This window comes from Mustela lutreola, chromosome 12 (genome assembly GCF_030435805.1).
Source record: "Mustela lutreola isolate mMusLut2 chromosome 12, mMusLut2.pri, whole genome shotgun sequence".
In the NCBI taxonomy this organism is placed as follows: domain Eukaryota; kingdom Metazoa; phylum Chordata; class Mammalia; order Carnivora; family Mustelidae; genus Mustela; species Mustela lutreola.
The window spans coordinates 26401186-26427046 of NC_081301.1; the positions used below are offsets into that span (position 1 = coordinate 26401186).

Below are 25861 nucleotides of genomic sequence, written 5' to 3' on the forward strand. Positions count from 1 at the left end.
GTGTTTTTGTTTTCTTTGGGTAAGTATCCAATAGTGGAATTACTGGATAAGATATTTCTATTTCTAATTTTTTGTGGAAACTCCATACTGTTTTCCACAGTGGCTGAACCAATTTACATTCCCACCAACAGTGTATGAGGGTTCTTTTTTCTCCACATCCTTGCAAACACTTGTTATTTCTTGTTTTTTAATTCTGACAGGCCTAAGATGAGAGCTCATTGTGGTTTTTGATTTACATTTCCCTGATACTCAGTGATGTTAATTAGGTATATCTTTTAGACATATTCATCAGTGATTTGTACTGAACCAAAGGGAATGTGGCAAAGTGAGGAATTACTGTGCACAGTAAGTCATTAAGTCCCTACCATCAATTTTGCCCAATTCTCTAAGAATTGCAATCTATTGAGAACCAAGGTTACAGCATGCTGACTAGCATTTTTTAAATGATCTCTTCCACTAAGCCCCTCAAATTCTACCATAGAAAACACAGAAGCAAAAAGTAATACTGAAATGGCTAATATACTTTTCAGAGCCTAAACTAGAATATAATCGTTGAGATCTTCATTCATCCCATACTCCACTCCTATCCCAAACTTCTAACATATAAGCAATATACACAGCACATACATGTTTTATAAAATAAAATTCTACCCACTGAACCTCATTTTCCCACTAACTTCCGTGGAAATTGAGTGACTCCATTTATCCTACTGACTTTTAAACTCTGCTATGCAGTTTCCATAAGACATTACTACTGATTATCCGTACCATAGGAGAAACAAGAAAAAATTTATATCAACAATGAGTAGACAAATTAAAGCTTGCATAAGTGGTTGTTATCATGTAACACTTGAATATAGCTCCATGATTATATCAAAAACTATCCATTTAAAGCATGCTCAAAACTCTTTTTTTTTTTTTTTTAAGATTTTATTTATTTACTTGACAGAGAGAAATCACAAGTAGATGGAGAGGCAGGCAGAGAGAGAGAGAGGGAAGCAGGCTCCCTGCTGAGCAGAGAGCCCGATGCGGGACTCGATCCCAGGACCCTGAGATCATGACCTGAGCCGAAGGCAGCGGCTTAACCCACTGAGCCACCCAGGCGCCCTCAAAACTCTTTTTTAATGCCAGAAACAAAGTCCCAAAGCCCCAGGACATTTTTTTTTTTTCTTTTTAAGAATCTGAGGACTTCTGAGACTTCTTCTTCTTTTCTTTTTTTTTTTTTTAAGATTTTATTTATTTATTTGAGAGAGAATGAGTGAGAGAGAGCATGAGGGAGGAGAAGGTCAGAGGGAGAAGCCAACTCCCCAAGGAGCTGGGAGCCCGATGTGGGACTCGATCCTGGAAGTCCGGGATCATGACCTGAGCCGAAGGCTGTCGTTCAACCAAAAGAGCCACCCAGGTGCCCACCCCAGGACATTTTTATTTCTACTGCATAACTTCCAAAAATTAGATCTATAGTTTATCAACAATCAGACTTAGCTGTGCTTGCTTTCTCTCAGACAATGTTAATAGTATTTCTCTTTGGATCTAATAGATAAATTTAAAAAGAGATTAAATTATGATTTCAACTTTTATACTAAATTTAAAAAGCTTGTTTTATTTTGAACTCAGATTACCTAATTTGTCAAATCAGATGCAAAAGGCTCAAAGCTTATCATTGCAATTAAGCCTGCCTTGATCAAATTCATCCCTCTGGTCCCAGGTATCCCTCTATTTTAGTATGTAATCTTGGGCTCTTTCCTCTTCACATTGGTTTTCTAAGTCATAATTTTTTTAAGATTTCATTTATTTATTTTAGAGAGAGAGAGCATGCTCATGAATGGGGGGAGGGGAGAAGCAGGAAAAGAGAAATAAGCAGAATCCTCGCTGAATGCAGAGCCTGATATGGGGCTCAAGCCTATGATCCTGACATCATGACCCGAGATGAAATCAAGAGCCAGACACTTAACTGACTGAGGTACCCAGGTGCCCCATAAATTTTTTAAACTTGTAAATAAACTTTTTTTCTAAATACATTTTTTGAGAAGTAATTTACATTTAACAAACTGAACCCATTTTAAGTTTTGACAAACACATATACCTGTGTAAATACCACAGCAATTAAGACACAGACTACTTCTACTACCCTGCTTCCCAAAGGTCCCTGTGCTCTTTGGCAAGTCATAGAGTAGATCCACCCTGGCCCCTAACAATCACTGATCTTACTATATCCTTCATTGGTTTTGCCTGTTCTACAATTTCAAATACATGCAGTTACATAGTATGTACTCTTCCTATCTGACTTCCTCCACTGAGCATATTTTAGAGAGTCATTTATGCTACTGCATATATCAGCAGTTCATTTCTCTTTACTGTAAAGTAGTATTTTATTGCCTGAGCATAGTATAATTTATCTGGTCACCAGAAGATGGACATTTGGGTTGTTTCCATTTTTCTGGCTACCATGAATAAGAATGCTACAAACATACATGTCAACTCTTTTGGTGAAAATATGTTTTTATTTCTCTTGGACGACTACCTTATAAAAGACTTTATAGAATTACATTCAAACAAGACATATGGCAGTCTTAAAAATATAATTTATGTCACATAAATGAAAGGTCTTCCATTTATTCATTCTCAGGTAATTTTTTTCAGCATTTTTTTTTAAAGATTTTATTTATTTATTTGACAGAGAGATCACAAGTAGGCAGAGAGGCAGGCAGAGAGAGAGAGAGAGGAGGAAGCAGGCTCCCTGCAGAGCAGAGAGCCCGATGTGGGGCTCGATCCCAGGACCCTGGGATCATGACCTGAGCTGAAGGCAGAGGCTTTAACCCACTGAGCCACCCAGGTGCCCCTTTTTCAGCATTTTTATTTTTATTTTTATTTTATTTTAAGTAATATCTACACCCAATGTGGGGCTCAAAATTAGAGCCCCAAGCTCGAGACTTGAGCAGCCAGGCGCCCCTGAGGTATCTTCTCTTAAAAAACAAATAAGCAAAGATAACTATATAAATAACTCCCACTTCTGTACCTTGCATACAATTACCATATAAAATTCATTCAAAGTTCTTCCCTCAACGATATACTTTGTACCTGCTACCCACTAGAGGTTTGGAGATATAATTAAGGAAACCTAAGACAATATATCTGTTGCAAGATATGAAGGCATAAACAGAGTAGGAAATGTGAGTCATTTTCAGAAAGGCCAATGTTTCAAATATACTAATTTAAAGAAATAATCTTTGCTCACAGGCTGAGTAAGCACAGAGTGTGGCCGCAGACCAGGGAGACAGGAATGATTAACTGCTTTTCTCTGAGAGCACAATGAGGAGAGGGGACCCCCCCTCCCCTATCTCCTCCGGGCCAGAGTCTAGGAGGACACCATTTTCATTCTCGTCCTCTAAAACTACACAGAAAGCCTTCAGAGAACCAAAGCTACTGAGAGCAAACCAGAGCAGATTACTTAGCCTAACCCCTAGCAAAGGTGGTGCAATTCTGCCTGAGGCAGAAACATTTGAGAATCACTGCAACAGACCTCTTCCCCAGAAGATCAGCAAGAACATCCAGCCAAGACCAAGTTTACTGATCAATGAGAACTGTAAAACTTCAATGCTAGAGGAATATAGCATCCAGAATTCATGGCTTTTCCTTATGATTCTTTAGTCTTCCAAGTTAGTATTTTTAATTTTCATCATTGTTTTCTGTTCTTTTTATTTTTTCTTCTTTGCTTTTTTTTTTTTGTAAGATTCTATTTATTGGGCCACCCAGGTGGCTCAGTAGTTAAGCATCTACCTTTGGCTCAGGTCATGATCCTGGGGTCCTGGGATTGAGACCCGCATCAGCTCCCTGCTCAGTGGGAAGCCTGCTTCTCCCTCTCTCACCCCCCTGCTTGTGTTCCCTCTCTCTCACTGTGTCTCTGTCAAAAAAAAAAAGAAAGAAAGAAAGAAATTCTATTTATTTATTTAACAGAGACAGCGAGAGAGGGAACACAAACGGGGGAGTGGGAGAGGGAAAAGCAGGCTCCCCACTGAGCAGAGAGCCTGATGTGGGGTTCCATCCCAGGACCCCAGGATCATGACCTGAGCCAAAAGCAGATGCTTAATGACTAAGTCACCCAGGCGCCCCTTTCTTCTCCTTTTCAACCAACTTATCAATATCAATACCTTTTTAAAAAATCATTTATAATATTCACTTTTAGAGTTATATTCTATCCCTTCATTGTATTTAACCTTATTTTTTGTACATATATAAGTTTTTCTTTCTTCAAAATTTTGGGATACAGATTTTTATACCTTATAACTACTGCATAGCTTTTTCTATTCACCCATTTGATCATATTCTCTCCTTTTTTTTTTTGAAAAATTAAATTTTTCTTCTTTCTTTTTTCAGCCAACTTATCAATTCCTTTATAAAAGTCTTTTTAAATTTTCATTTTTACAGTCATATTCCATCTCTTCATTGTATTTACCCTTATTTTTGTATATATACAAATTTTTCTTTCTTTAAAAATTTGGGTGTCAGTTTCTTCTAACAGACCAAAATACACCCAAAATCTAGTGTATAGCTCTGTTCTGTTCACCAGCCTGATCATATTCTTCTTTTCTTTCTTTCTTTTTTTTCTTTTCCCCCCAGTTGTGGCTCTCTTCTGATTTGTTTAGTGATTATTTATCTAGGGTTGTTGTTATCCTTTTAGCATTTTATTCTCTCATTTATCTGTTCTTCTCTGGACAAAATGACAAGATGTAAAAATTCACCTCAGAAAAAAAGGACAAGAGGTTGTACCAACTGCCAGGGAGCTAAACAACATGGACATGATAAGTAAGATGTCAGAACTAGAGTTCAGAATAATGATTATAAAGATACTAGCTGGGCTTGGAAAAAGCATATAAGATACTAGAGAATCCCTTTCTGGAGAAGTAAAAATCTAACCAAGTGGAAATCAAAAAAGGCTATTAATAAAGTGCAATAAAAAAAATGGAAGCTCTAAGTGCTAGGATAAATGAGGCAGAAGAGAGAATCAGTGATATAGAAGACTAAATGAAGAAGAATAAAGAAGCTGAGAAGAAGAGAGAGAAATAATTGTTGGATCACGAGGGGAAAATTTGAGAGATAAGTGATACCATAAAGTGAAATAATATTAGAATAAATGGGATCCCAGAAGAAGAAACACAGAGAGGGACAGAAGATATATTGCAGCAAATTATAGCAGGGAACTTCCTTAATTTGAGGAAGGAAACAAAGATCAAAATCCAGGAGGCACAAAAAACCCCCCTCAAAATCAATAAAAATAGGTCAACATCCTGACATCTAATAGTAAAACTTACAAATCTCAGAGACAAAGAGAAAATCCCGAAAGCAGCTTGGGATAAGAGGTCTGTAACCGACAACGGCAAAAATATTAGACAGGCAGCAGACCTATCCACAGAGACCTGACAGGCCAGAAAGAACTGGCATGATATATTCAGGGTACTAAGCGAGAAAAATATGTAGCCAGGAGTACTATATCCAGCAAGGCTGTCATTGAAAATAGAAGAAGAGAAAAAAGCTTCCAGGGCAAATAGAAACTAAAAGAATTTGTGATCACCATACCAGCCTTACAAGAAATATTGAAAGGGGTGCTATATGTGAAGAGAGAACCTAAAAGTAACATAGACCAGAAGGCAACACAGACAATATACGGTAACAGTCACCCTACAGACAATACGATGGCACTAAATTCATTTCTTGCTATAGTTACCCTGAACATAAATGGGTGAAATATCCTAATCAAAAAACACAGTGTATCAGACTGGTTTTTAAAAAAAAAGACCCATCGATATGCTGTCTCCAAGAAATTCATTTTAGATCCAAAGACACCTCCAGATTTAAAGTGAGGGGGTAGAAAACAACTTACTATGCTAATGGACATCAAAAAAAAGCTAGGGTGGCAATCATTGTATCAGATAAATTAGATTTTAAACCTACGACTAAAATAAGAGATGAGGAAGGACACAATATCATACTTAAAGAGTTGGTCCAACAAGATCTAACAATTTTAAATATTAATGCCCCTAACATGGGAGAAGCCAAGTAATAACAAAATCAAAGAAACACATCAACAATAATACAATAGGGGACTTTAACACCCCCCTCACTGAAGTGGACAGATCATCTAAGCAAAAGTTCAACAAGGAAATAAAGGCTTTCAATGACACACTGGACCAAATAGACATTACAATATATTCAGAACATTCCCTCCCAAAGCAACAGAACTCACATTCTTCTCCAGTGCACATGGAACATTCTCCAGAATAGATCACATACTGGGTCACAAATCAGGTCTCAACCAATACCAAAAGATAGGGATCACTCCCTGCATATTTTCAGACCAACAGTGCTTTGAAACTGGAACTCAATCACAAAAGGAAAGTTGGAAAGAACTCAAATACATGGAGGCTAAAGAGCATTCTACTAAAGAATGAATGGGTCAACCAAGAAATTAAAGAAGAATTTTTAAAAATTCATGGAAACAAAAATGCCAAAACTAAACCAGGAAGAAACAGAAAACCTGAACAGACCCATAACCAGCAAGGAAACTGAAACAGTAATAAAAAATCTCCCAGCAAGAGCCCAGGGCCAGAGGGCTTCCCAGGGAAATTCTACAAAACATTTAAAGAAGAATTAATAACTGTTCTTCTGAAACTGTTCCAAACAATAGAAATGGAAGGTAAACTTCCAAACTCATTTTATGAGGCCAGCATTACCTTGATCCCAAAACCAGACAAAGACCCCACCAAAAAGGAGAATTACAGATCCATATCCCTGATGAACATGGATGCAGAAATTCTCACCAAAATACTAGCCAATAGGATCCAACAGTACATTAAAAGGATTATTCAGCACGACCAAGTGGGATTTATTCCTGGGCTGCAAGGTTGATTCAATATCCGCAAATCAATGTGATACAATACATTAATAAAAGAAAGAACAAGACCTGTATGACACTCCCAATAGATGCTGAAAAAGCATTTGACAAAGTATAGCATACTTTTTTTTTTTTTTTAAGATTTTATTTGTTTATTTGACAGAGATCACAAGTAGACAGAGAGGCAGGCAGAGAGAGAGAGGGAAGCAGGCTCCCCGCTGAGCAGAGAGTCCGATGCGGGACTCGATCCCAGGACCCTGGATCATGACCTGAGCCGAAGGCAGTGGCTTAACCCACTGAGCCACTCAGGCGCCCTATAGCATACTTTCTTGATCAAAACTCTTCACACTGTAGGGATAGAGGGTATATACTTTAATATCAAAGCCATTTATGAAAAACCCACAGTGAATAACCTACTCAATGGGGGAAAACTGAGAGCTTTTCCCCTAAGGTCAGGAACATGGCAGGGATATCCACAATCACCCCTGCTATTCAACACAGTACTGGAAGTCCTAGCCTCAGCAATCAGACAACAAAAAGAAATAAAAGGCATCTGAAATGACAAAGAAGTCAAACTCTCCCTCTTTGCAGATGATATGATACCTTATGTGGAAAACCCAAAAGACGCCACTCCAAAACTGCTAGAACTCATACGGGAATTCAGTAAAGTGGCAGGTATAAAATCAAAGCACAGAAACCAGTTGCATTGCTATACACCAACAACAAGACAGAAGAAAGAGAAAGTAAGGAGTCAATCCCATTTACATTCATAACCAGACCCCTAAAATACCTGGGAATAAATCTAACTGAAGAGGCAGAGAATTTGTACTCAGAAAACTATAGAATACTCATGAAAGAAATTGAGGAAGATGCAAAGAAATGGAAAAATGTTCTGTGCTCATGGATTGGAAGAACAAATATTGTTAAAATGTCTATGCTATCTAGAGCAATCTACACATTTATTGCAATCCCTATCAAAATACCACCAACTTTTTTCACAGAAATGAAACAAATAATACTAAAATTTGTGTGGTAACAGAAAAGACCCCAAATAGCCAGAGGAATGTTGAAAAAGAAAACCAAAGTTGGTGGCATCACAATTTCAGACTTCAAGCTCTATTATAATGCTATAATTATCAAGACAGTATGGTACTGGCACAAAAATAGACACATAGATCAATGGAACAGAATAGAGAGCCCAGAAATGGACCCTTGACTCTTGGTCAACTAATTTTCAACAAAGCAGGAATGAATGTCCAATGGAAAAAAGACATTCTTGTCAATAAATGGTGTTGGGAAAATTGGACAGCCAGATGCAGAAGAATGAAACTGGGCCATTTCCTTACACCACACACAAAAATATGCTCAAAATGGCTTACAGACATAAACATGAGACAGGAATCCATCAAAATCCTAGAGGGGAACACAGGCAGCAACTTCTTCGACCTCAGCCACAGCACCTTCTTCCTAGAAAGATCATCAAAGACAAGGGAAGCAAGGGCAAAAATGACCATTGGGACTTCATCAAGATCAAAAGCTTTTGCACAGCAAAGGAAGCAGTCAACAAAACCAAAAGACAACCGACAGAATGGGAGAAGATATTCACAAATGATGTATCAGATAAAAGGCTACTATCCAAAATATATATAGAACTTATCAAACTTAACACCCGAAGAACAAATAATCCAATCAAGAAATGGCCAGAAGACATGAACAAAAATTTCTGCAGAGAAGACATCCAAATGGCCAACAGTCATATGAAAAAGTGCTCAACATCACTCACCACCAGAGAAATACAAATCAAAACCACAAGGAGGTACCACCTCACACCAGACAGAATGGCTAAAATTAACCAGTCAGGAAATGACAGAATCCAAAAAAGGGAAAGTCTCTAACTGGCTATAGGCTTATTATGATCAACAGAGGCCAGAAGATATAGGGAGTCAACCTAGAATTCTGTAATAAACCAAGCTTTTATTGGGAAAAAAGAAAGAAAGAAAGAATCCAAATTTGCCTTTTTAACTTCCCAGCTATAAGTACTAAAAAGGCAAGTATATTTTTGAGAACTAAAACCACAGGAGCCTGGCTGGTATCAATCTATGAAGCTGAGAGAAAGTATGAGTGGGGATTCAACAACAAACTCTCATTTTTAGCTTCTGGTAAAGCAAAATGACTAAAAAACCGGGTAGCTTGACCTTATGGCTCTGATTCTCCAAAGAGAAGGTCGGTTGGATCAACACATTAATCTGACATCACCTTATCATCTTAACAAAACAAATACACTTAAGAACTGACTTTGGGGGCACCTGGGTGGCTCAGTGGGTTAAGCCTCTGCCTTCGGCTCAGGTCATGATCTCAGGGTCCTGGGATCGAGTCCCGCATCGGGCTCTCTGCTCAGCAGGGAGCCTGCTTCCTCCTCTCTCTCTCTGCCTGCCTCTCTGCCTACTTGTAATCTCTCTCTGTCAAATAAATAAATAAATCTTTAAAAAAAAAAAAAAAAAAAGAACTGACTTTGGTTTCATGAAGGGCCCAGGTCTCACTCAGTTGCAACAGATTTGCCAGGCCTGATTCTATCTGTAACTCAGAAAGGACAGACAAATCAGCAGATGTCCTCAAATAAGGGATGAGAAAAATAAAGGGAAAAAAATCTAGGAAAAAAAAAAAGGACATTCAGAGGAAGGGGATATTATTTCCAGTTAGAGATACTGAGGAGCAATATCAAAAAAAGACAACCCAATGCCTTTGAATGGGCAGAACTGGGACATGTGATGATGTATAACTTGATACTACTTAATGACATACTTAAAATTTTTGTCTCAAATAAAGTTGCAAAAGGCTGGGTATCTAAATTGCAAGGCGGTATCTTGGGTTAGACCCTATAAAAGAGAAAAAAGGATTGAGGAAGCCATACAACTTTTGAGTTCTAAGGAGTCAAAGGAAAAAGCAGAGACTGAGGGAATAAAATCTTGGACTTTACTAATATTAGAACGTTGCCGACTTACCCTTTCTACTTCTTAAACAACACAAACAATAACAATTTCATTTCTAGGAATCTAGTCAAGGAAACTCCCTAATAAAGCTTTTACTTTAAAAGACACCTTAGAGTTTTTAATTAGAAAAAAAAATAGGAACAGCTTAAAGAGGAAAATAGTTAAGCAAAATTATCATCAGGACTTTCTCCATATTCCTACCAAGTCTACCTAACAAACTTCTTTATTTTTAAGCCACACTTCCTTGCTGTTGCTTCTAGACAGACTTTGATTTGGTATCTCAATTATATACAACACATACTTCAATTACTATACACTACTAATAAAGTACTTTAATCATTTTTTTCTTGGTCCACATTATGAGAACGTTGAGAGCAGAACCCAAGTATGTCCACGTGAGAATCCTTAGCACATACAGTTAGTAAATACATTCTGCAGAAATGAAACATTACATTATATCAGAGCCACACCTGGACAGGAGTCTAGTCCCACAGAGAACAAATCCAAATTTTCTGAAGATCTGTCTAATAAGCAGAAACTACAAATATCAGTTGGGGGAAATCGGAGGAGGAGACAAACCAGGAGAGACTGTGGACTCTGAGAAACAAACTCAGGGTTTTGGAGGGGAGAGGGAGTTTGGTGAGCCTGGTGGTGGATATTAAGGAGGGCACATATTGCATGGAGCACTGGGTGTGGTGCATAAACAATGAATTTTGGAACACACACACACAAAATAAAATTAAATTTAAAAATTAAAAAAAAATTTTTTTAAAGAAGACATAAGGAACCACTACTATCCCAGGGGGTAGCATATTTCCTATCAGAGGATAGAGGTAGCTATATTACCCTGATAATATCACTGAATAGAAGGTCTATTTCCATACAAGGATGAGGTTCAATATGATAGATCATGCTGACACACACATTATCTACACTTTAAGAATTTAGGCTCTGAAGTAATATGGCCCCACGTCTGAGTCTTAGCGCTGCCTTAATTTCCACATCTATAAAATGGAGGTGAGAAGATTAAGATCTCCCTCATAAACTTGTGAAGATTAAATGAGATGATGCATATAAAAGCTTGGCATTGTGCCTGGCACATGCAAATATTCAAACTTAATTTTTATTATTACCTCTCCAACTTCTTGCCTCTACTTGTATCTGCTGATTCAGATGGGAAAGGAAGAAATATCCCCATGAAACCTGGGCAGTATCTGCAGAAACTGTGAAGTTGTAGAATAAAACATCACATCCTGGTGGCACAGGTTGCTTTTTATTACTAGTGACAGGGACTCTAGAGAAGAAAATTAAGTATAAAAAATTCAGAGACCTGGGACACCGGGGTGGCTCAGTCAATTAAGCCACTGCCTTCGGCTCGGGTCATGATCCCAGGCTCCTGGGATCAAGTCCCGCATCGGGCTCCTTGCTCCACAGGGAGCCTGCTTCTCTCTCTGCCTCTGCCTGACACTCTGCCTGCTTGTGTTCTCTCTCTCTCTGACAAATAAATAAATAAAATCTTAAAAAAAAAAAAAAAATTCAGAGACCCACTGCAGTAACTAATCCAAGTTACCACTGTGTTGAAGGTCCCATGCCTTGTGTCAGAGCAACACAGTAGCAGTAATAGTAATAATACTATTGTAATGATAGTGGCAGCAGTAATGTTTATAGATCACTTCCTATGTGCCAGGTACTATTTTTAAATGCATTTCATGTATTAACTCATTCAACCTATTAAGTCTTTGAAGTAAGCATGTAGGCTGAAGAGTCCAACAGCTCTGGAGTTAAATCTTGGTCCTGCCATTAAGGAGCAAGCTACCTTACTTCTCTGAGTGTTAGTTTCCTCATATCTAACTGGGAGTGAGAACTTCTAACCCACATGGATAATGTAAGGACTGTTTGAGATAACAAACACAAAGTATCCACCATGTGCCAGATAACCAGCTGATACCCTAGTAGCTGTGTCTTTATTATTGTTACATTAACATTATTGATAATGTTAATATTATCATTACATCTGAGGGCCAAAAACTTCATTCTGCAGGCATGCTGAGTGAAGTTTCAAAAGGGGGAACATTTTTCTTCCTTTCTAAGTTCCTCTTTAGTCTGTTTTTTTTTTTTTTTTTTTTAATGGTAAGTGTTCTATGATATTATTAAGCTTTTCTCAGAATTAACTATACATGAATACAAGTAAAATATTACACAGATAAGAAGACCTTTAGACTAGCTTTAAAAGTTGGGTTTTTTCTTCCCCCCTCTAGGAACAGTAGTGGTGAAAATACTATAGTTCCTTCAAGTAAACAGTGCTGAAAAGAATGAAAATGGCATATGGCTGGGGGAATCTTCCAAAGAAACTACTCTACACAGCCATCCCCTGTTCTTTTCTCTGCCTTTTAAGGTCACAGTAACAGGATAGAAAATCTGGGACTCACACCATCTGTCCAGACAGTTCCATCACTGCTCATTTCTCTTGTTAAATAATCAGAACACTTCACACTTCCCAAACACTGCTACCATAAAGAGCAGTTAAAGCAGAATGAAAGAAGCTCTTTCTATGCAGAAATGTAGTGGTTAGAAATGAACCATTCTTTTGAAGTTTGTGCATTTCAGATCATGTCAGTGAAGAAAGAAATCCAAGAATTAGAAGGAAAATTTAAGAATAACAGAATTATAATAATGGCTCTAGAAAGTATCTTTCTTAGAAAATAGGTGACATCCTCATACGAGTTCTTTAAGAATAGATTTGGCAGTTTAATACTGAGTTAATTACATAGGTATCTAATCTGTAAGTTTCTCATAAGACTAAGAAGAGAAATTATTTTCTTTATCCCTGTCCTACTAATACAGTAGTAGTAATAGAAGCTAGTAATTACTTGGCACTCAGGAGATCTTTAATTCTCTTCAAAATGCTTTTTGTGTATTAACTCACTTAATCCTTAAAGCCATTCCATGTAGCAATTTCTTTTATTATTCCCATTTTACACTTGAGGAGACTAAGGCACAGAGAGGTTAAATAACTTGCCCAAGGTAATACAGATGGTAAGTATAAAGCCGGGATTCAAAAGCAAGCAAATAGGCTCCATCCCTTTCCTTTCTGTGCTACATTACAGTTTTTAAAGAAGCCTCTAAATTATATGTTAAATTCAGCTTTTGTGTGTGTGGGTGTGTTTTTAAAGGTTTAAAGGTTTACTTATTTATTTTAGAGAAAGAGAGAGGGAGCTCAAGAGGAAGGGGCAGAGAAAGAGGGACAGAAAATCCCAAGTAGATTCCATGCTGAGCGCTGAACCTGATGCAGGGCTCCATCTCATGACCCTGAGGTCATGACCTGAACTGAAACCGAGAGTTGGACATTCAACTATTTGAGCCACCCAGGCACCCCCAAATTCACCTTCTTTATTATATCTGAATAAAACAACTACAGCTGAATGTCATAAACACTTACCCCCATTCACCTAGCCACAGTGAGAATGTCAATTAATACATTCTTTAACTTATTAATTTCTGTCTTATATTCAGAGCTTACCCAGCATGAATTTGTTATTGTCATAAAGCAAAATAATTTTTCATATTAAATAAAAGTTTCAAGCATATGCTCTGGGTTCAATGTCAATTTGGGGATATATTTATGACTTTGAGAAAAAGGTTTGGATTATTCTCGAACCTCCAGAATTTAACAGTATATGAAGACTCCTTGCCTTCAAATAAAGATTCAGCAATACCAAAAGGGTGTCGATGTAGCCAGGAGAAACCAGTTTGAATCGAGCATTTCTCTTCCATGTCACAGAACACTCCCCACTCAGCTCAATGGCTCAAATTTATTCAATGATAGAAGCTCCAATCTCAGCTAGTTAGTGAGGCAAATTGAAGCTTCTGCTCATGTAACTATCATAATAATGAGAATAATGATGATAATCACTTTAGTTAATCATAATAATAACAATGATAACCATCATTTACTAATTAACTTAGTAAGTGCTGAGCATTATGCCAGGTGCCTCATATCATCAGGTATACTGGGGGTCAGTGGGGAGCAGTGGTTAAAGGACAGGCAGCTGTCTGAGTCCTTCCGTTATTTGCTATGTGGTCTTGAACAAACTACTTACTTTCCAGCCCCTCACAGAATACCTGCCTCCTAAGATTGTTTTGACGATCAGACATGTTAACACTTGCAAAATGTTCTTAATAGTCAAACGCACAGTAGTGCTACCCAAACTTAACAGACTGGGAGCTTAATGTTCAGAGAAAAGCTAAAGGCCACAAATAGGTTAGGGTCCAGCGAAGGCCCCCAGCTCTGCCTGACTCCAAAGCTCATGCTCTTTGGGTTCTCATTCCCATTCATTCACCTCTCCTCTGTCTCTCAGAATTAAGAATAGGTCAACTGCTTCATAAAGGAGAGCGTTGTTACTCTAATGTCATTTTTGTCTTTTCTCATCAGAGTTTTACTGTAGCAGCATTAAAAAAAAATGTTAAAAACGTCAATCTAACATACTGTACTCCATCAATTCCAAGACATTTCCCCCACCCAAATTTTTCCATCTGTGAATCATGTGTCTTAGAATTATAATTGGCAGTAATTTTCCTTTCTGAGTAGCACATAAAATAATGGTGCATCTTACAATCCGTATCATCTTACGTTTGACAAAATATGGTAGCTGTTAAGCTCAACGAGTATGCTTTAAGGATCAGCCCTCAGTTACTGTTGAAGGCACATTCCAGACCTTGCCGAGCATTCCTGGCCTCAGAGTTCAGTTCCAGTTCATTTCACTCAAACTTCACTTGACTATCTCCTTCCTATGGACCCTACCCATTTCCATCAAATTAACATGCTTCCATGAACTCTAATACCCAATCAGTGTTTCGGCTAAGGCTCTGGGCTTGGTTTTTGTGTTCCTTGTTTTGGTTTTCCCTTTCTGATGACTCGAGAGCTTCTAATCTTAATGACTCTTTGGACTGAAGTCCCAGGGGCACTTCCTCCTCTTACACTGTCCTTATAAATAGTCCATACTTTCCAAACATAATTGGGCTTTATGGGTAAACTGAGACAGTATTAGCTAAGAGTGAAGCTGTGACAGTCTTTCATTTGTTTCTCATTTTCAGTTACTTCCTTATTTCTACCTTCCTAAGTTACTTCTCTAGACCCTTTTATAAGTACTTATCTGGTTCATACTTAAATTTTTTTCCTGTTTTGGCCTGGGTGCCTCCATTCCACATATGGTCAGTCTCTTCATAGAAGAAAAAAATGTCGAGTTTTATATCATCTTTTCCTTGGAAAGATAGTTCCAAGCTGTCCTCTACCTAGGATGAAGATGAAAACCTTCACAGACTGAAACAAAGGAAATATATATTCTTTGAAAAAATTTGTTTTATATAGAGAGAATACTGATTCTAAGATAATATGTTTTTTCAAGCTGGAACATCTCTGAAATTGGGATTTATCAGTAGCATGCCAACATTTGATTTCTTTCTTAAATGCATATAAAATAATGTTACTTCTGACAATTAATGAAAACCCAGAGTAAATGACTTACAGTAGCTAAATTACCACTCTGCAGAACATTCTGTTCCTGAGCCTCTTTCTGAATTAAGAAGGAAAGAAACCAAAGAAAAATAACTCCCTTTAATAATCAAGTAGAACTATTAGGAAATAAGTCTCTTATCTCAATCAATAATAAGTACTTAAATAAATGTGACATCATAGAAACCTACCAATATTCCATAAATTACATTATATGAAAAAAATAAAAGTTAAAGATACAAAGAATTCTGAGAGCATTTCCCTAAAGAAAGTTAACCTACAAATAATTATGTTCTCATTAGATGTGGTGCATCTGTCTTATTATAGTACTAATCACATAATAATTATGTAGTTATTTTTTCCCAATTAGACAGTGAACTCCTCAAAGATAAGTAGTGCAACATACTGATCTTTGTGTCCCAGGTGCAGAGTGCAGTGCCAGGGAGAAAGTGAGTATAAATATTTACTGCATGCCTAGAGTTCAACTGCTTTGACTCTGACCTCTGGAGAATATTTTATTAAATTTTTTTTAATAAACTAGACTAATTACAATAAAGAAGTAATTTTTCAGTATTAAACATACTTCTACTTGCTTTCCAGGATAACACCTTCCTGGGAACAACCAAATTAAGAGTAAGACATCATTTGAAAAAAAAAAAAAAATGAGTAAGATGTTTGCAAGGAATCATGGGCTTAGGGCATAAAAATAAAATTGTCTAAAAAGAGATTTCACTTAAGTCATGATGACCTATTACTACTTCAACTCTGAGAAAATTGCTATAACCCAGAATATGTGAGATAAATAAGAAATTCAAGTACTATTTGAAATGATTCTGTTTCTAACCCTTAGCCCCAAAGGACCATTTCATGTTGATGATAGGATGCCTAAGTGAATATAAAATTAAGTGACTTATGAGAAACATTATAACTTTAGGTAGGGTAGGTGAGATTCTTAATAATTGTATTAATTTTACATTATATGGTATATTAATTATATTGTAAGAATTCAAGACCCTTTTCCCCTTCTCATGGTCAACAGTAAGCCAGATTTTCTAGTTTCCTTAAGTAGTGCAAAAGTCATAAAATAAGCTTCTGCTGAGCTTACCCTGACCAATACTGAGTGATACACATGTAACATTCTTAACCATCTCTGAGCTGTTTAATATAAACTTTTCTTTTGAGACATGGTACTTATGAAGTAAAGCAGATTTTTATTACTGACCTTCCCAAATTTGTGTTTGAGTGGAAGTCCTACATCCTGAAATGCTGAAATAATATCAGATTTATAATCTTGTATAAAAATTCCTAGGTCAACATCTTTACTATATGGAATAATGTTGCATTGCCGATACCACCCTAAAAATAAAGAAGAAAAAAAAAGAAAATTTTTTAAAAATTTAAGTTTGGAAAAAATTAGTCACGATTGTATAATCTTTGTAAGAGTGGATTTTATTTCTTAAGGTATTTCTTAAGATTAGACTTACAGTGCTTTACCAAAAATATTTTTAAAAGATTAAATCCCAAACTAAAATCTGTGGTTATAAGAAGCCATCTGTTGAAGAACATTCCTTTCTTTTTCTCTTTCTTTCTTTCCTTCATTTTTACCATGCTGAAGACTTAGCATCCTCAAAAATGTTATGATGTATTCTAATTTCTAAATAAACTATTAGTTTTAATAATGTTAACTGGGCCAGGACGCCTGGGTGGCTCAGTCATTTGGCCTGGGTAGGTCAGTCGGTTGGTCATTTCAGCTCAGGTCATGATCCCAGGGTCCTGGGATCGAGTCTCACATCAGGCTCCCCACTCTTTGGGGGGCCTGCTTCCTTCTCTCTCTCTGCCTGCCTCTCTGCTACTTGTGATCTCTGTCTGTCAAATAAATAAATAAAATCTTAAAAAAAAAAAAAACTTAAACCTTAAAGCATATATCACATACATATGTGAAATGTATTTTTTTTCTTGGCTTACTCTGACTATAAGCTCCATGACAGGAAGAACACATGAATTTCCACAAAGCCTAATAAAGAAGATAACCATATATTCCAGTTTACACCTGTCACACCAACATTATTTTTTTTTTTTAAAGATTTTATTTATTTATTTGACAGAGAGAGTTCACAGTAGACAGATAGGCAGGCAGAGAGAGAGAGAGGGAAGCAGGCTCCCTGCTGAGCAGAGATCCCGATGCGGGACTCGATCCCAGGATCCTGAGATCATGACCTGAGTCGAAGGCAGCGGCTTAACCCACTGAGCCACCCAGGTGCCCCACACCAACATTATTAACGGCATTCCTTTTCACTCTCAAAAGACTCTTGAGGGGCGCCTGGGTGGCTCAGTGGGTTAAAGCCTCTGCCTTCGGCTCAGGTCATGATCTCAGGGTCCTGGGATCGAGCCCCGCATCGGGCTCTCTGCTCAGCAGGGAGCCTGCTTCCTCCTCTCTCTCTGCCTGTCTCTCTGCCTCCTTGTGATCTCTGTCTGTCAAATAAATAAATAAAATATTTAAAAAAAAAAAAAAGACTCTTGAATTGGACAATAAATTATATGGTAACACTATAAAAACAGGAGAATTAATTTTGTATAAATAAAATTATAATCAAAAAAGAATACAGTTAAGACCAACTACAGTTATAAACAAGAGGGAATAAAAACAACAGAACTTAGATTCTAAAGAATTCTAAATTCCAAGAAATTCAATCTAACATATAGTGGAAAGAAATTCATAAATCTTTCTCTGATTCTAGTTGCATAAGGACTCTAGAAATGTCTACTTTTCCCCATCTCAGGATGAGTGGAATGTGGTAAGGCCGTGATGTTCAACCAGTGAGAGCATCAGTGACTTGGAGAAGACTTGTGCGAAGACCTTATGACACCCCTTCAGTCTTCCTCTCATTTGTGTGGTGTGTAAGTGAAGAAATAGAACAGAGGTTTTGTTTTTGTTTTTGTTTTCTAATGGCTGAACAATCTTTGGGACAGAAATAATAAAATGCTAATCCAAGGATTGCCTCAAGATCAAATATAGTCTACACGTTCTGAGATAAGTTTTATACATGACTTACAGTTTTTGGTAAATACAAATGGCCTTCCTAACTCTCTTTTATGTTTCTGAAATTAATTTCTTTAAAGAAATCAATAAATGCCTGCTCCATGCACTACGTTTATTGTGTAAGTATGACACTTCAAATATCACTGATGTTTTGTCATCTCAGGCAGTCATCCCTAAAGCCAAAGAGGATGAAAAGACAAAAAGACAAATGTAAAGCAACAAGAATTTTACCTAGACAAGTTCCACTGCTCAGCCAGAACCGTACTCCCAATTTCTTTAATGTTTTGGCTGCCAGTTGCAATAATTCTTTTGCATTCTTCCGAAAGGTCATAGCTTCCACGGTGTTATCATCAACGTACTGCTACAGATAGAACAAATAATCAGTTATTATAGCCATTTCTAAATTGCTAGAAATATCTCCATGATATCTAAATTAAATCGGACATCTAATTAAATCTAAATTAACCCCATAGTGTGCATATTTTTCTATTATTCAAAAAAAAACAAGTTTCAGAGTTTCTTGTTAGTTGCCTATCTATGAGACTACAGGAGCAGATTCTAGAAAAGACAAGTTAAAGGGGAAGGAGTATAACCAGAATTCCCAAAAGCTGAGACTTACACGTTTATGAGCTCCCTTCACATCACAATTTATCAGATAGGACAGTGAGAAGAAGACTAATTCTGAGAGCTATAATCATATCTGAACAAAATGCACTTAGTGCCATTTTCACGATTCACTGATCCAATTGGTCTTTAGAGACTACAGAGTATAAAAGAAAGAGCCTGGGATTTTGATTCAGATTATCCATGTTCGAGTCTAGCCCCGCTTCTTTTTAGCTGTGATGCTGGGCATATCACCTCAGAAGAACTTAAGCTCCATGAGGAAAGTGACTTCATTTTATCACTTTATCTAGAGTGCCCAGAGCAGCACCTGAACATCTGCTGAATGAGTGAGAGAATGAAGGAACAGACCTCTCTTAGATACGATTTCCTCATCAGTCACTACAGGACAATAATTACACTTTGTAGGACTGCTGTAGAGAGTTAATGAGACAATGGATGACAGAAAAATGGCTCATAAATTATGAAGTTCTACACAAATATTATTATTATCATTTACCTAGTCATCCTTTTCTAGTTTTCTTCATTTTTAGGGTAGTCTACACTGAGGAAAACACTATAAATTTAGTGATGCTTCTCTATCTATGACTCAAAATCTAAACTTCTTCACATGGCAGACAAGGACATTTGCATTCTGGTCCCTGACTACTAGTCGGGTCTAATCGCCACTGTCCTCACACTTTAGAACACAGCAATAACTTCTACCTCCCCAAATATTCTACAACTTTTCAAGCCTCTGTGCCTTTATACATATTTCCTTTATCTGGAGTGCTCTTGACTAACAAAATCTTTCAGTTCTACCTTTTGAAAAGCATTCCCTAATTTTCCTATGAGGATGTATTCATTCTCCCAATGCTACCCTTTGTTCAACATTTAGGGAGCAAAGAATAATATTTGTTCTAGATATAGACAAAGATGAAGGAATCTGTCTAATGAGTTTATAACAGTTACCACTTATATACACTTCCATTATAATCCTTTTTTTAAAATTCGTATTGTTGGTTTTACTTATGTTTCCTCCACTAGGTTGTAAAGATGGTTCCTTGAGGGCATGTACTAAACCTCCCCAACACCGTATGTACAAATCTGGAATGGTGCCTAATACATAATATGTGAGTGTCACATAGTGATAAATGGGTAAATGAATAAATGACTAAACCCCTCCTGCATTCGCCCCTGTCTGTAATATCCTATAATAACCTGTCATTCTTTTACAATATAGCAGGAGAAAATACAGTTGCTGGAGAGACTCTAAGGATCTTAAGAAAAAAGTATCCCTAGGAAGAAAGTGGGATCCCAGAAGATAAGTTGCCTTCTCTCTAGATCATAAAAATCCTATAGGATTTCTTCAACATGAAAACATTCTCAAAGGCATAGCTTCTCTTAGAACACATGGTTGGAATGGGAGGCAAATGTTCTTATCCTGGATGTGGTGGAAAACACTGAAGATGCAGGATTTAGTCTATACTCAGCCAATAATGACTGTGTAGCACACTGAAACCTCTTTTTTTTTTTTTTTTAATTTGTTAAAGGCAAATACTTGCCTTATTTCAAAGAGTAACTGAAAAGGTCAAATTAAGTAACAGACATGAAAACTCTGTGCTTGATAAAAATATTACTCTGATAGTTATGTCCTACTGAGACTGCCCCTGCATAGACATACTCTTACCTCTGATATACCTTCCGTAGCATGATACTCCCAGAAATTCCATTTCTTAGAATTGACTGCATGTATATTAAAGTGTATACACCTATAAACCTTTTGCATCTGTTAGGGATTTTTTAAATTGTAGTATGAATGTTTTTTTCTACTTAAAAATGTCTTATATCAATCTTGGGCTTATCACACCTCTAGAAAAGGACAAAATCCTAATTTAAACATCATGTCCATTTGATCTTTGCTATTCAGGTAACCTTTCCCCAGACTTCCCCCAAAATATAGACTGAAAAAAACGTGACAGAAGGTACCCATTTATTTTACAGATGAGGAAATTAGGACTTAGAAATTTTTCCAAAGTCTCAGAAAATAATTAGTAGAAGAAGGAGGATAATAGAGCTCTGTAGCTATCCCTAGGCCAGGTGTCCAGATAGTTCCATATTTCCCTCTGGTTTTTCACTGGAATTCAAGAGACTGGACTTAAAGTCATTAATTATTTTTTGATGTTTACTGCTAAAACAAAACCAAGTTCAAGAAAATGTATGTTATCCTACTTCTAAACTTCTTGGTAGACTAAGAAAATAAAAGTAAATGAAGTAAGCCAAGAGAGCATTTCTTCTCCTCCCTTCCTGAACTGTTCAATACAAGAACTATTAGGTAAGGCAGAGCAAGAAAAGGCACATGGGTGGCCTGGTATGGGTATCAGAGCCTGAGCAAGTGGTGAGGAAATCCACATGGAGAGGACACCCCTCCATGTCCAGTGTGGGGAGTCAGAGCCTGAACAGTTTGAGAAGTGTGTCCACAGATGGGGGCACCCCAGAGGGAGATTAGCAACATTCAAGCAGCGTGAGGAGAGCAACCATATGGGAGAGGGGACAGAAGCAATGACAGGGGATTGAACAAATAAGCAAATATATTAATAATAATAGGAGTCAAGTTTCTCATTGTTTGAGAAGGGAGTCATAAATAAGGAAACAAACCCTATGCTATTTAACTGAAACATGAAGTAGTTGGACTGGCTATATCACTGTGAATTCATGAATCTTGATAGATAGATGGATATAGAAATAAATACACACACACATACACACTGTCACTGAGAGGGCCTGTGTGCAACAAAAACCACATAGCAATGAGCACACCTGGCATCCAAACCTTGGCTTCTAAAAGGAACTAGGACTTGGAGAAATGGCTGATTCCAGTGTTGTTGCAGGGAAATTACAAGAAGGACCTAGAGCATCTTGCTCCAAAGAGCAAAAAAGTACTCAAAAAATAATGAAGACATGTTAAAAAGACACGGAAACCATCATGAAGAAATTCCCACTGGCCAAACAGGGAACAATTTGAGGATCAAAATAAATAATGAAAATAAAGGGGGCGCCTGGCTGGCTCAGTCAAAAGGGCATGTGACTCTTGATCTCCAGTTTGTCAGTTCAATCCCCATGCTGGGTGTAGAGATTACTAAAAAAAAATGAATTAATTAATTTTTTAAAAAAGAAAATAATGAACTATAACCTATTGAATAAAATAGGAAACCCGAGTTCAGACTGATGTAAACAAATACACCGAAAGATTGATAAGGATATGGACAATTACCTTTTTTTTTTAAAGATTTTATTTGTTTCTTTGACAGACAGAAATCACAAGTAGGCAAAGAGGCAGGCAGAGAGAGGAGGAAGCAGGCTCCCTACCGAGCAGATAGCCTGATGTGAGACTCGATCCCAGGACTCCAGGATCATGACCTGAGCCGAAGGCAGAGGCTTTAGCCCACTGAGCCACCCAGGCGCCCCTATGGACAATTACTTTTTAAGAGACAGAGAACACATGCAGTAGTAGGGGGGTGAGGAGGAGTCGAGGGAGAATCTTAGGCAGGCTCCATGCCCAGTGCAGAATCTGATGTGGGACCCTGAGATCATGACCTGAACTGAAATCAAGAGTCCGACACTTCACTACTGGGCTACCCAGGAGCCTGAGGATATTGACAACATTTACCTGGTTTTAAGGTACCTTCGGGGCACTAGATGGCTCAGTAGTTTGAGCTTCTGACTGCTTCTGGCTCCTGTCATGATCTCATGGTTCACGAGATGGAGCTCCATGACAGGCTCCGTGCTCAACAGGGAGCCTGCTTGGGATTCCTTCTCTCTCCCTCTGCCCCTCCCCACCTCTCGTGCACGCGCTCTCTCTCTAACAAATGAACCTTTAAAAAAGATTCCTACCAAATTTTTATTAGTTACAAAGGAAAAAACAGAAACTTAACAGGGATGAAGCTAGAGATACCACTTTAATCCAGTGCTCAGTGTGAATATCAACAGTAACGGGACAAATCACAACCATGCAGCACCTGACAGGATGTAATGAGAAGAGCACAAAATCACTTCTGCGTCATTCCTACTACAGGTATATTACCTGAGGAAAACCCAGACAAACCGCAAAGAAGGGACAATCTACAAAATATCTGGCTTGTAATCCTCAAAAGCATCCAAGTCATAAAAGTTTAAAAAAGGACTATGAAATCATTACAGACAAGAGGAAACTATGGAGAGAAAAATTAAATACAGGGGGCCCCTGTGGCTCAGTCGGTTAAGTGACTGACTCTTGATTTCCGCTCAGGTCATGATCTCAGGGCCTTGAGATCAAGCACAGGGTCAGGCTCCACACACAGTGCAATGCCTGCTTGGGATTCTTCTTCTTCTCCCTCTCCCTTTACCAACCCCCCCTCCACACTCACATTCTCTATCTCTCCCTAAAATAAACAAAATCTTTTTTAAAAGAGAGGGAAAAAGAAAGATTAAATATAACACGTGATTCTAAATTCTTTTATCATATTTTACTCTGAATGGATCCTTTTATTACATAGTAAAACTTGAATGGGATTAAATGGTGATAATCTATGTGTTAAGTTCCTGATTTTTTTTTATTAGGACAATGTTCTTGTTTTGAGAAAATACTAAATTATTTGAGGTTGTAGGATACATAGTCACCAACTTACTCCCAAATGGTTCAGGAAAAAGTTATTTGTATTTTATTTATAACTTTCCTGAAAGTTTGAGAATGTTTCTCAATGAAAAAAAATATATTAGATATAGAAAGAAGGTTGTTTTATGAGCTCTAATAGATTAGTTCATTGCTTATTATACACGAGGCATTATATTTCAGATTGTTTGGCGCCATCATGTGTTCAAAGTTATGTATACTCACTTCAATTTGAAAACTGACCCTCCTGGTACTTTTAAACGATGATGAAGAATGAAACATTTAAGATAATAAGAATAAAGAGTTCTCAACCTAATTAGGCACCCCACATCAGTCATACAAATACCACAGGAAAAGAGAAAAGCAAATTAGAAATCACAAGTATACCTTACTGTAAGGGAAGGACACACATGATCCTACTATAAATATAAACCTCCAATCAGGATTACGGTCTCCAGTATGATGGTACTTTTCAGCAAAACCATGAGGCTATATATGATAAGCCCTCTGAGCATCTGTCATTCATATCCTTTACTCAAATGCTGATTGAGTGTTTGACTGAGAATTTAAAAAGCAAGAATGAAAATATAGAATTTAAAAAATTTGATACTATCCTAATAATGTATCAATATTCTGAAGCATTTTACATTTTATACTGCTTTCTCACAAAAATCAACAAAATGAGTCTGGGCAAATGCTTGCTAGGTAATGGAGTAGTCCTAATAAGTGTCATTAAAAAAAAAATCACTTGATTCAGATGAGCTGCTTATTCTCCATACATTTTTCCATAATTCTAGGATCCTTTCTTTGCGCCAGATGCTATTCTAGATACTGGGGTTACAGAAGTAAATAAAGAAGATGCCTGTCATCAGTAAGTTCATGGGACAAGACATACATTCACAATTCACTGTGATAAGAGCTCTGACAGAGGTGGCAACCAAAAAAAAAACCCCTTAAGGCCCAAAGTGGTCAAGTCCAAGCACTAGGCTGCATCTCCTCTGTGTTCTGTTACTATTGTGTGATAAATGATGATCAGCACTTGCCTATGAGTCGGCCCATCCATCCACGCAGTTTGCCAGCTTTTCATCCATGAGGCTGACTGGGGTACATTTCACAGCTCCATGATTACAGATTTAAGGGGATGGGGTTGGGAAGACCCACCAGGAAGGCTGGCAGGCATCAGTCCAGGGGAATAACACAGCTTACCAGAAAAACCTTGCATTTGAGGGTGTGGGGCACTTGGCCAGTAACGATACAGCTGGTACTTCATTTCCCCATTCCACTCCTATCCATGTGTCTACAGGTTTTTTGGAAGGGAATCCCAGAAAATAAAGGGCAAGTGGAAGGATTAGGGTACTAAAACCCCTCCATAAATCTGTTTTTATTGTATTTCTGTTTCCAGTCATATCTTAGAGCTGAACCTTCATGTCTCTCCAAATCATCTTTACATTACAAGGTCAGCAGAGTGCTTGGGAAACAGGCTTTCAATAAATGTTTATTGAATTGAAAGCTACAGCAGCAGAATAAAGTAAAGTTCAAAAAGCACTGGTCTCTGTGTAGCATTTACCTTCAAAATTCTTCATAAATACAAAAAAATTCATATTCATTGCCAGCCCTAAGAGAAAAACTGTATTTTCCATGAAATCATTCCCATATCTACATGTTCTGTCTTCTACAGCAGCTTCATCCTAATGGGGGTGGCTTCAAGAACACACCACCTTTGATAAAGCAAATGGCATATCCCAACTGAAAGCAGAGCCAGTGCCAAACCTACCAAAAGTCTATCCAAATAAAACAATGGCTCCATAAACATTGTACCGTTCAAATAGGGAAGAAATCATTTTTTAAGGTTAATGTTTAATCTACTTTAGGGCACCCGGGTGGCTCAGTTGGTGAAGCGCCTGCCTTTCAATCATGATCCTGCAATCCTGGATCAAGTCCTGCATTGGGCTCCCTGCTCAGTGGGAAGTCAGCTTCTCCCTCTGCCATTCCCCTGCTCATGCTCACACTCAATCTCTCTCGCAAAAATAAATAAATAAATAAATAGATCTTTAATCTACTTAAAAAATTAAAATAAAACAATCTAGAAGAAACAGATGAATCAAAAAGATGTTTTCTTACTGATTTTCCATAAGTCCCTTCATTTCCTACCCCTCCCCAGAAATATTAAAAATAAACA

At 37.5% G+C, this 25861-nt stretch overlaps 1 protein-coding gene across 5 annotated transcripts in view; it reads right to left on the reverse strand.

The window, feature by feature from the left end:
• Nucleotides 1-25861, reverse strand: part of FKTN (fukutin) — a 72333-nt gene that overhangs the window by 11783 nt on the left and 34689 nt on the right. Inside the window, exons 7-10 of one of the 5 annotated variants that reach the window (XM_059141974.1) lie at nt 18663-18792; nt 16614-16747; nt 15044-15171; nt 3778-3901 (exon numbers count right to left, since the gene is read on the reverse strand). In XM_059141974.1, the coding sequence (XP_058997957.1) occupies nt 3790-3901; nt 15044-15171; nt 16614-16747; nt 18663-18792 (504 nt within the window). In that variant the 3' untranslated portion in view covers nt 3778-3789. Of the gene's footprint in view, nt 1-3777; nt 3902-15043; nt 15200-16613; nt 16748-18662; nt 18793-25861 lie in introns of those variants that run through there. The other 4 variants (XR_009346340.1, XR_009346339.1, XM_059141973.1 and 1 more) reach the window with 4 other exon arrangements.